This window comes from Prionailurus viverrinus, chromosome C1, assembly GCF_022837055.1.
Source record: "Prionailurus viverrinus isolate Anna chromosome C1, UM_Priviv_1.0, whole genome shotgun sequence".
Lineage (NCBI taxonomy): Eukaryota > Metazoa > Chordata > Mammalia > Carnivora > Felidae > Prionailurus > Prionailurus viverrinus.
The window spans coordinates 59823958-59836006 of record NC_062568.1 but is presented as its reverse complement, the minus strand read 5'-3'; the positions used below and the strand labels follow the sequence as shown (position 1 = coordinate 59836006).

At 40.2% G+C, this 12049-nt stretch overlaps 1 protein-coding gene across 5 annotated transcripts in view; it reads right to left on the bottom strand.

Annotated features, from left to right (window-relative positions):
- Window positions 1–12049, bottom strand: part of STK39 (serine/threonine kinase 39) — a 311497-nt gene that overhangs the window by 223062 nt on the left and 76386 nt on the right. For all 5 annotated transcript variants that reach the window (XM_047869279.1, XM_047869281.1, XM_047869282.1 and 2 more), the window contains exons 3-5: window positions 11902–12010; window positions 8614–8755; window positions 7147–7202 (exon numbers count right to left, since the gene is read on the bottom strand). In XM_047869279.1, the coding sequence (XP_047725235.1) occupies window positions 7147–7202; window positions 8614–8755; window positions 11902–12010 (307 nt within the window). The remainder of the gene's footprint in view (window positions 1–7146; window positions 7203–8613; window positions 8756–11901; window positions 12011–12049) is intronic.

The window sequence follows — 12049 nt, the reverse complement described above, 5'->3', positions numbered from 1 at the left end:
TAATACTGGAGCGCTGGAAGCAAGTTAAATCTAGTTGCATGTATTCCTGGCAGAAATGTTAGTCATAGTTGTTTTGAGACCCAGAATGAATAAAGTTCAAGATGTACTCAAAGGCTGACTAAGGATATATAATCTTCCTCCCAAAAAACAGAGATATTACCCAAAGTCATACCAATGTCCTTTAGTAAAGAACCTAAGGCATACATAAGCTTCACTGGGACAGTCTCAGATACACTGAGATTGATGTAATGATAGATTTCTAGACTTCTGGAGTATGAGGCTGTCTGAGCTCAGGACCAGTTTGTTATGAAAAACCAGGGATGGGAAATTCACATTCATACACACACACACACACACACACACACACACACATACACACACACACATATACACACTCGGAGTTAAAAGGCAAAAATAAGAAAATGAACATGAGATCTACCTAATATAATCCAGTAGTGTGCTTCTAGAAAGTTCTTCAGAAATCAAATGTTCTGAAATCAACATTTTAATAGTGCATTAAGAGTGGCCAGTATTTAAAAGAATCCTAGGGTAGATATATTTGCAGTGACCACCCCAAAGTGACCTGTTTTGTATGGATTTCTGCTTAGAGCAGTGTCTCATTAATACCAGACAAACAGGCTTAGTCACTTGCCAGACAAAGCTCTAAGCTCTTCCTGACAATATGACAGAACATCAGACTGGAAAATAAAATGCTAGGCCGTGGGAAGTGCATGACTTTCAAATAGCCACTCCTTTTGTCACATATTGTAGCAAAAACCTTCACATCTATCCAAGTTTATGATCAGGAAATCACACGTTCAGGTTCTCTGAGCACAGAAGATATGAGAAATAAAGCATTTTCTTTTAAACTATGAGGAGGCAGTCCTCAAGTTGTAATTCATTACATCAAACCTGAAGTTTTCCAGTCTCAAAAAGAGTCTGGTGTCACTACTACGCTTAATTCGACACCAAACGACACCCAAAATAACTGCTTCTCCTATGCCCCAAAACCTTACCAAAGACTTGTGTCTCAACTTAAAGGAGCAGAGAGAGGAAAGGAAAGGTGCAGAATACATTCCCTGGCTTCGAAATGGAATCGTTACACAGAGATGTATAAGAGCTAGTGATCACTATTGGTCTTCCATCTAAACCTGAGATCAGCTGGGAATGCAAGCTGGTGTAGCCACTCTGGAAAACAGTATGGAGGTTCCTCAAAAAACTAAAAACAGAACTACCCGAAGACCCGGCAATTGCCCTACTAGGCATTTATCCACGGGATACAGGTGTGCTGTCTCAAAGAGACACATGCACCCCCATGTTTACAGCAGCACTATCAACAATAACCAAAGTATGGAAAGAGCCCAAACGTCCACCGATGGATGAATGGATAAAGAAGATGTGGTCTATATATACAATGGAGTATTACTCGGCAATCAAAAAGAATGAAATCTTGCCATTTGCAACTAAGTGAAATTAGCCAGAGAAAGACAAAAATCATATGACTTCACTCATATGAGGACTTTAAGAGACAAAACAGATGAACATAAGGGCAGGGAAAAATAATATAAAAACAGGGATGGGTACAAAACATAAGAGACTCTTAAACATAGAGAATAAACAGGATTGCTGGAGGGGTTGTGGGAGGGGGGATGGGCTAAATGGGTAAAGGGCACTAAGGAATCTACTCCTGAAATCACTGTTGCACTATATGCTAACTAATTTGGATGTAAATTTTTAAAAATAAAAAATAAAATTTAAAAAAAGAAATAAAAAAATAAAAAATAAAAAAATGACACTGAGATCAGTTACACACAGATTTAGGACTGTCTTCCTGGAAATCCCACAGACATGGGATCACAGCTCTGGAGCCAGACTCCCCACATCTGAAACCTACTTGTGACCTGGGAAACTTGCTTCCCATCTCTCGACCTTAGTTTCTTGTCTGTAAAATGGGCACATTTACAGGCCTGTGGGGAAAGGGTCACAGCTCGCTCAGCACAAAGAACCTGGCCTGGCACGTGGGAAGTACTCGAGACACATCAGTTACTTATTTTATATCCACAGTCAATAGAAACATAAATAATTTCCAGAGAATTTGTATTTTTAGATGGAGAACAAAGCATATTTGCCTTATTCACCACACTTGTTGGTTGTATGAGAGTTTCTCATGGTCTGAACCAGGCACCTTAACGTCCCCTTTTCAAATTAAAAGTTCTAAGAAAGGAAATATATATATGGTAGAAGGAGTTTTTGTAAAAAAATAAAAATTGTAATGTTTTCTATTACAATAGCACAAATACTTTTTTTAAAAAACAATGCTAGGGGCGCCTGGGTGGCTCAGTCGGTTAAGCGTCCGACTTCGGCTCAGGTCATGATCTCGCGCTCTGTGAGTTCCAGCCCCGCGCCGGGCTCTGTGCTGACAGCTCAGAGCCTGGAGCCTGCTTCGGATTCTGTGTCTCCCTCTCTCTCTGGCCCTCCCCCCGTTCATGCTCTGTCTCTCTCTGTCTCAAAAATAAATAAATGTTAAAATAAATAAATAAATTAATTAATTAATTAATTAATAAAATAAAATAAAATAAAAAACAATGCTCATGATGATACTCTGAAGGTAAACAAACAATACATTCAAAGAAATAAACGCAAACATCCCCCTTGCTTAAATTTTATTTCAAAAAACAGGGCTTAAAGAACATAAAGATATAAAGGGAAAGGACACAAACAGCCTCAATAAAAGCAATGTACTATCTCCCCAAATATCCAAATATAATAGGTAGCAACAAAAAGAGAGAGTCTACCTCTTCCACTGCTGTGTCTCTGCTTTCCACTCTCCCACTCACACCCCCTTCACCACCCACTGGACAATGATGCCAGCAAAGATCCCGAAGACTCCTGGTCCCAGAAACCAACTGCCTGGCCAAGAAAGCCAAACTCCTAGAAAACAGGGACAGGCAGCAGCACCCTGCCTGTTCCAAGGAAACATTACAAGTGTTTTTCTTGAAGCAATAACCTTATTTTATAGTTAAAACCAGAATAAAATTAAAGTACTATAGGAATTGAATTCAATGTTGTGCTCAGGTTAGAGAATATGGAAAAAATGAAAATACGAATTCCAGAAAGCCACAGCCCCAGAGATGTAGAAACTGCACAATTTAAATGCCTGTCTGCACACCATTATACATCCAGAAGATGGCGATTTCTCAGTTGGTCTGACACAAGCATGAAGTCACACACACAAAAGGGATACCAAGGGGAGTACAGAAAGGCTGTACACAACGTCTTCGCTATGCTTGCCAGGCACTGTTCCAAGCAGTTTATGCACGGGCTCATTTAATCCTACAACTACCCAGGTAGTGGTGGCTTTCTGCATGTGACCTTCTGAACCCAGCAGCCCCCACAGGGCAAGTGCCTACAGGGTCACACTCAGCACTACCACCCACAGCGGGGGGGAAAACCCAAGGCCCAAGAGGGAGAGAAAAAGTCAGGAAACCTTACTCCAGGGGATCCCAAGTGAGAAAAAGAAAAGGCCAATATGCTACAGAAGGCCCGGAGAAAGAGCTCAGGTCACCAATCTGACAAGAAGAATAGAGGAAGTGATTGGCACAGTGCCAAGTGGCAGAATAAGGCAAGGGCTGACCTCCTTTCGCATTTCAAAGGCTGTTCACTGCTATTCTGACCCTCTCAGTGAGAAATGATCGTTTCATCACCAAAGAGAGAAAATTAGTTGTACTTCCTTATCAGCTTAGCGCAAGATTAATGACAAGTTAACTTCCAAGTTCCATAATTAATAAGCATTAGCTTTTTATAACTCATAAAAGCCCCTGAGAGCTGAACCCCTTGCAAGACTAATTTGAGGTACATGTGATCTCCAGGCGGTGCCAGAGAGATGGGCGCAAGCCTGCTGGTCCCAGGAACAGCAGGAGTGGCAGGGACATGAAGAAGAGCAGAAGTATGACAGCAGCTGCTGTGTGCCTCTCGTGTGCCAGCCACTGCTAAGATCTCTGCGTGTGAGGAGCCTCATTTGATTTCACACACACACAAAAAGGCGAGGGGGGTTATATTTGTATCCCTCTTTTAAGGAAACAGAATCTTAAAGGAGGTGTGTAGCTTGACCAAGGTTGCAAGGCGACCCGGGAATTTCAACCATGCCAGTTCATCCCAGACCTTGTACCCTTGAGTACCCTGGGCTGAGACCACCTGAACAGATGTTTTCTGTTGTCACTTGTTTCGTTGAAGTTTTTTGTTTTGTTTTGCTTTGTTTTTGTTTTGTTTTTTTCCTAAATGCCTCTGGCCTGTGGGGTAGGAGCCTCTCTCTAGAGTAAGGACAAGATGTGTACTTATAAGGCACTAACTTAGATGGCTCAAGAACAAAATTTGGTGTTAATAATAAAGGCCACCAAAGTAGGAAGGGGGAAGAGACATGAATCAAGAATGGCCTGAAACTGATCATGGTGGGTACACGAGGTTCCTCCTACTCTTCTCTACTTTAGGCTACATATGAAAATTTTTATAATAAAAGGCTTAAAAAATGACTTTCACTTATTGACAGTTTATGAAGTCATTTCCTTTCATTGGTTTTACCAGGTCATACTTGTTCACACAGTTCAGAATTCAAAATGTTATAAAAGGTATGCACTATACAAGTCCCCCTCCCCATTATCCTTCTGTTTCTTTGTACAAAGATAGGGAGGTATTTCTCCCCATTTCCCTCACAAAAGGTGACACAGTATATGCATTCTATTTCACCTTGCTGTATTCACTTAACTATGTAGCCTGGCGATACTTTTTTTCACGTCAATGTATACATTCTCCATTACAGCTTGTGGGTGTCCCATAATGTAGATCTACCATGTATCATATTTAATCGGGACACCTAAGTTGTTTCTCATCTATTGCAATCACAAACTGTGCTCTAATAAATAAGCTTATAATGTGTATTCCTGTCTACTGCCCTATTTTCTTGGTTGTACTATGCATTTCTCACATTTATTTAACTACTGCAACAACTGTTATCAGCAGGAGTAGATCCAAGTTTCATGGGATGTGAAGCTTACACAACTGGGAAGACCCTCTTTAAGATAAACAACACAAAATTAAAAATACGAAATTAGGTGTAAGTGTGTCTATTTCTTTAAAAGTAAAAATTCATACCAATTCACTGGTGTCCTAAAGATTAAGGTCATTTCTTCTGGAATAGTTTCAGACAATTGAACAAAAAATGCCTACATAGAATACCCCTTGATGGTCTAGAACACCTCTCCAACTAAAACACTCCATCTCCACCTAGAACACTCTGCAACTCCCAGAAACACACTGCACTTACAGGGCCCTGAAGCTTAAGTTTCAATAGGTACAGGGTGCCTAGGTGGCTCAGTCAGTTAAGCGTCCAACTCTCAGTTGTGGGTCAGGTTGTGACCTCACAGTTTGTGAGTTCAAGTACAACGTCGGGCTCTGTGCTAATAGTGCAGAGCTGCTTGGAATTCTCTGTCTCTCCCTGTCTCTCTGTCCCTCCCCTGCTCGTGCTATCTCAAAATAAACTCAAAAATATCCTTTACACCTGCAAAGGATATCTGTGTCTCCTTGAACGATTGGCATCATCATCACCATCTCACAGATGAGGAAACTGAGGCTCAGCGATGCGACAGCCTGCCCCACACTGCACAGTGGGTACTAAACGAAGGCCTGTTTTGATTCCAAGGCCTTTGTGTTTAACTGATATACAGAGTGCCTACACAGTGGTCTTAAGCCAACGACTAATAATATTTGACTAAATTTATCTTTTCAAAGAGAGGACTAATAAAAGCTAACACTTGCAGTATTAGTTCTTCAGGGAAGAAACATTTGATTTGAAACAAATTCTCCATTTCCCTTTTGTATTTTCAAAACCTCTATTCTCTCCTTTAAAAGAAAATAAATAAAAGCCCCCGTGAATATACCCAACTAAATACAGAGCCCAAGGTCAGCACTGTGCTTGTCACACAAGTCAGGCATCACCTGACAGGTTCTCTGGCACCTAGAGAGGGACAAACAATGAATCAAAGAGATGACTCAAGGCTTATCCTTTGTGTTGGGGGTGTGTTTGTTTTCTGCTGAGCTCTCCTGTTTCTAATAATACCCCAGATCCTCGCATTTGTCTAGAAACTAGACTAGAACCAAGGACTGTGATCAACTCTGCTCTAATAACTTGATGTAGAAAGAACCTAACCCTAAATACTAGAAAAGAGGCTTCTTCCACTCCAACTCAAAAAGCAGCAGGCTGAACTGATTAAGCATTTGGGGCAAACTTCAGCACTCTTCAACAGCAGAAGCTACATGAGTGATTCTCACCAAGCGTGTCGCTGGGACGTGTTGCTAATAACATTCAATGCCTGCAAGCCAGAGGGCTGGGCTGAATACCCTGCAATGATGACAGGGACAGTTCGGTACAGGTAAGGGCTGTCCAGCCACAAATGCAAAAAGCAGTGATGGCTGAGAGGACTGAGGAGACAGGCCTTCACGGATGGGAGGGAGACACGAGTCAATACAGACACGGAGACACTTTACCCCAGACCTTTCAGGTTACTCTGGTGCAATAACAGAATGAGAAGGTCTGCACACGGAGGGCACTTGTCTAGCGTACGCACTCTACAGACGTGCACTGCCACCTGTGTGCCTACTGTCACGGACAGCCATGCAGGGTCACACTGAAGACCACAAAATAACCCACAGACTTTGAGAGTTCACCGTGCTTTCAGCACCGCTTCAGAAATAGAAACGTTTAAATTAATCGAAGGGTACAAGGTTCTAAACTTTCAAACTCATCAAAAAAACTCTCAAAACTGCTTTTCTTGCAGTTAGATAAATACCACCTTTATTCAACCTGAAATTTAGCAAAAATGAAAGTAAAATTGCCTCTATCAAAAGGCTATGTTCTAAAATAACATTATTTACAGGATGATTTAACAACAACTTAACCAAAACAACAGGAAAACATGTTCTGCCTCAGACCCAAATGTTCTCTAACAGGGCAGCCCAGATACATGCTTAAAATAGATCACATGCATTCATTTGTTCATTCATTCATTCATTATTTATTTATTTGGAATGATTCTACATTCCTTGAAACTGGAACACTTCTGTCAGAAGAATTTTTATTTTTATCAGCGTTACCTGCTATTTGTACGGAACCATCCTCACCCAGAAGAATATTACCAGCTTTCAAATCCCTATTAGAAAAAAATGAAGAATGAATTATGGAATATAGACATTATATTGCATCAATTCACTCAGAGATTTAAAAACATATCATATAATGTAGCTGTTTAAAGTAATTATCATTTTACAAATATTAAAATTATATCACAGATTTAAAAAGTTACAGGGAGAAACGGCGATTTTATAGTTTGCTCCTGGGGGGTGGTTAGGATTTTAGTAACAAATATTTTATGTGAAATCATTATCCAAATTTAATTAAATCACGAGTGAGTACATTCTTTATGTTGTAGAGTTGGAGATCGCCCATTAACTCACCATACTATCTTTTCTCAAGAATTAAAGCTGATAATTCTATGTAAAGCTGTTCTACTTCCACTTAAATTTGTCTGTGGTACAATTCCAAATTAATCCCAGCAGCCTCTTAAACAATGGATTGGATCAGCCTCTCCCCTGGAGAGATACTGATTATAAATGCCAATTATAACATTCTATAATATATTTCTTCATTATACAGAAGTCTTAACACTTAAAAAGAAAAATAACAACTTACCAGTTTGAAATCTAAGGTCATGTTTTTTTCTAATTACCAAAAGACATGGCAGATATCCTTAAATAAATAGCCCACATATAGCGCAAGGTAGGGGAATTACAATAGCAACATTACTGATAAATGGTTATTTACTCACAGCTATTCCTAGGAGCCCAAGTTAACACTAACTCTTTTGAAACATCAAACACTCCTATTCTAGGCTGTTTGGCTATTTAAAGAATTAGCATTTTATGTCACAAAAGAAGATGAAATTAGCTACCCCCCCTTTCCTCACACCACCATGCCAAAAATAATGAACATATTACAACATTTGGAACAGTTTTGCCTGTATTAGTTAGAGATGCTATCCTGTTCAATTAAGCATACTTCAAGAGTAGTATTGTTATTTTTTTTAGTGAGTTCACTAGGTACTTTTTTATATTCTGCTTTTATTTCAGTGAAAATGGATAAAGCAATGCTAAGGATACTAATATATTTCATCAAAATTTATTCTCTCGGGGCACCTGAGGGGCTCAGTCGATTAACCACGGATTTTGGCTCAGGTCATGATCCCCCAGTTCATGGGGTCGAGCCCTGCGTCGGGACTCTGTGCTGAGAGCTCGGAGCCTGGAGCCTGCTTCAGATTCTATGTCTCCCTCTCTCTCTTTCTCTCTCTGCGCCTCCCCCACTCGTGCTCTGTCTCTCTCAAAAATAAACATTGAAAATAATTTTTTAATTTATTCTCGTTTCTTTAAGTACTTTTTTCACAACTATTTGGCCTAGCTCAGAAATAATGTTGATACCTACCGGCAATATGTTTTCCTTAACAGTCTTTACAAACCAGAGCTGAATATACAAATGGCTGAATTTAAACATCTCTGCAGAAGTCATACCTGTGAATCTGACCATTTCTGTGTAGATAGTCTAAGCCTTCCAAAACCTCTTTAAGAATTGTTGCTATTATTGCCTCTTCCAGAACTCCATTCTTGTGTTCCCCTCGGTTAACAATGTACTTTATGATATCCAACATGGAACCTAGGTGGAGAGACAGAAGAATCGAAACATCTGTGTAAGCACAAGCACCTTCATTACCTTTCTAGCTTGGGCTCCACTATTTAGAAAATTGAATGGAAATGTCAAAATACGTTTGTTTATTTGACGCAATTGCTCCCAAGGCACACAAACAATTGCATGGCAGCACGTGACCAGAAACACGAGATCCAAGTTTGCAAGAGCACTTTCAGCATAAGAATAATTCTGGGTCAGGATGCAAAAAACTGTTCACGGTCACTCCAGGGTTAGTCTTTTCTCCCACACATGCACAATTGGTTACAGACTCAAAAGGGGATTCAAGATGTCTGAACTGAAAAAAAAGAGGCGGCGGTGGCCAGGGGAACAGACCGCAATGAACTGAGAGCCAGAAGCACAGTCTCCCTGAACATCTAGGACACAGGTAGGAGGGGAGAAAAAAAAAAAGTATATTGCCTCCAGACCCCTGCTGATAACCAGAATATTCCTTTCTGTGACTCTGGGCAATCTTTATTTTTGTTTACTTGATCCATAATGTACTGACTTTTATAATGAAATAAATACACGGTACTTTGTTACCATGAACAGATTAGGATCCCTGGCATTCTGAGTTCTTGTTTCAACACATACTAATTAATATTCCAAACCTCCCGGTCATTTTAAAAGCCCTAATTACCTGGGGGTTCAACATTTCTGAAGAGTTAACAAATGGCTTACCTCAGGACCTGAATCTGGCTCTAGGCGCTCTATGATTAACTGGGAGTACTGAGTTTCCACATCAGGTATTACCACACCAGACTAGCTGCCTGCCCCTCATTAAGAGATTTAATATGATAAAATATTATAAAAGAAAACAAATACATATTTCCCCCTCAGAGAAACAAAACATCTATTTATTCATTGAATCTTAAATTCTTTAGTAGTTTTGAAAACAATACTTCCACAACCGCTTCATTTTCATATTATAAGTATATACCAGGTAAGGCACGTATGTATGCATTTCTGGCTTGCTAAAAAAAAAATGAGCAATAGTCCACATCGGCCCAGGTTTCTCTGACCTGTGGAAACCTGTTTAAAACTCGTTCTTCTTACCTAAAGCCCAGGCAGACTAAGTTGGATTCTTTTAAAAAGACAATGAAATTTTCTATCCAGTCTTCAGGCAACGGGATACGGGACATTGTTAAGCTAATCAAAGGTTAATTGGGATCAAAATAAAGACAGGAAGTAAAATTCTCAGTTTGAGCAGTGTATCTGGGGCTGCCTAGGGTCCCAGGTCACCAGAACCTCTATCCTTGCAACAAGAGATTGGGTGAAGGGTCGTCTTACTGACAAAGCACCAGCCTCGGCAGAGACAAGGAGCAATGCCCACACTCAAACCCTGCAGTCTGGCTCCAGCAGGCTGCCTTTTTCTTTCTTCTTTCATTTCTTTCTTTTCATGTTTAATTAAAACCCGAAGTAGGCACTCAAGGAAACAATGACTAATAGGATTGACAAGACTGGGAACAGAACCTAACTCAGCTCTCCCAGGCTCCCTACTGAGACCCGCGCAAGTGGACCCAAAGCAATCACAGCATATTTGTCCTGTCAGCTCTGGGCCTCTGCTTGATCCAAGAGAGTTTCTTTACAACAACAACAAAAAAATGAAGATGCCTCCTCAATTCTGCCTTCACTGGAACCAGGTCTACAGGTTAAAACGGGCTCTACAATATAAATTCAGCTATACTGGTTCTGGCTTCATCCAGGCAGTGCAAAATGTCTTCCTCTGCTCCTAAACAACACTTCACGTCTGGAAAAGATATATAGAGTGATAGATGTGGGAATGCTGGGTGTTACAAAGAAAATCACTGGGGCTTTCTAAGCTTAAATTTTCATGTCTGTAAAATGAAGGTGATAATTCCTGTGGTGCAGCACAGCTTTTAAGTCAACAGGTCCTACTGCCACAAATTCCGGTGCTCACAGCTACTGTGTATGTGACCTTGGGCAAGCTGCCCGACTCTCTTAAGCTTTGGGGAACTTTCTGAAGAGCAGGGACAGTGACACTTGCCATTCAAAGATGCTGTCCAGATTAAATGAAATAAGGTAAGTAAATTGCCTTGAGCAGAATCTAGCCACAGAGTAAGTGTTCAATAAAGTTAATGGCTACCATTATCATTCTCTATCAACTAGTGATGTTAAGAGATTAAAAGAAAAAATACGGCAATGTAAAAGTGCCTTATAAGTTAAATTGTCAATGACTTTTATAACTTCATTGACCTGAGGCCAGAGTGAAAGTTACTTTGCCTCTTCAAATGCAAACACAGGATGAAAATAGTGCCACTTCCGATCAACACTGCAAGCAAATAATTTAGCATGCACAGTTTCTCTCCATTCCAACTGAAACAATATTTACTGAGTACCCACTGGGTGCCAGGTTCAATAAGGGAGAAGTCCATTAGACCATGCTCTCCTCAACAAGTCCACAATCTAATCTAAATCTGTACTGTCCAATATCGTAGCCACTAGCCATCTGTGGTTATTTAAATATAAGCTAGTTAAAAATGAATAGAAATCCAGTTCCTCCAGAAATTCAGTAACACCAGCCACATGTCAAGTATTTAAGAGCCACATGTACCTAGTAGAAACTGGAGAGCACAGTTATAGAACATTTCCATCATCACAGAACTTTTAATGAACGGCACTGAGGTAATTCACTATATTACAATGTGTTAAGGACTTGAATAATATTAAAAACAGAGTTTAAACAGGAAGGACTGATTAACTTTTGTGTTGCAGAGAGGACGTGACCTCTTAGGACTTTGGCATGTGGAGAAGGAAGGACAGACATCTAGGGCTGAGGAGCAGCACAGGGGAGATGTGGAGACATCAGGGTGCAGAGGTATTTAGAGAGCCTCACCTACACCAAGAAGGCTGGGCAGAAGAGGACACGGGTATTCTAGGAAGTTTAGCCATATTATGAAAGCTTTTCAATATCAACGTGAAGAAATCTGGGCTTTATTCTCTAGGTAAATAATAAACCAAGCAAAACTTTAAATACAAGAGTAAGGGGACCAAATGTAAAGTTGTATGCAATATTACGGCTTGCACAAAAGACAAAAGAACACACACACACACACACACACACACACAAGCAAACAATAACAAAACCCACTTACCTCCACTTAGTAATTTCATGACCAGCCAAAGTTCATCTTTTACCACAAAAGAGGTGTAATAGGTCACTACGTTGGGATGGCTGCACTGACTCATGGCTTGAATTTCTTTCTATAAAAAGAACAAAACGTGACATAGTCTCATGGGGTA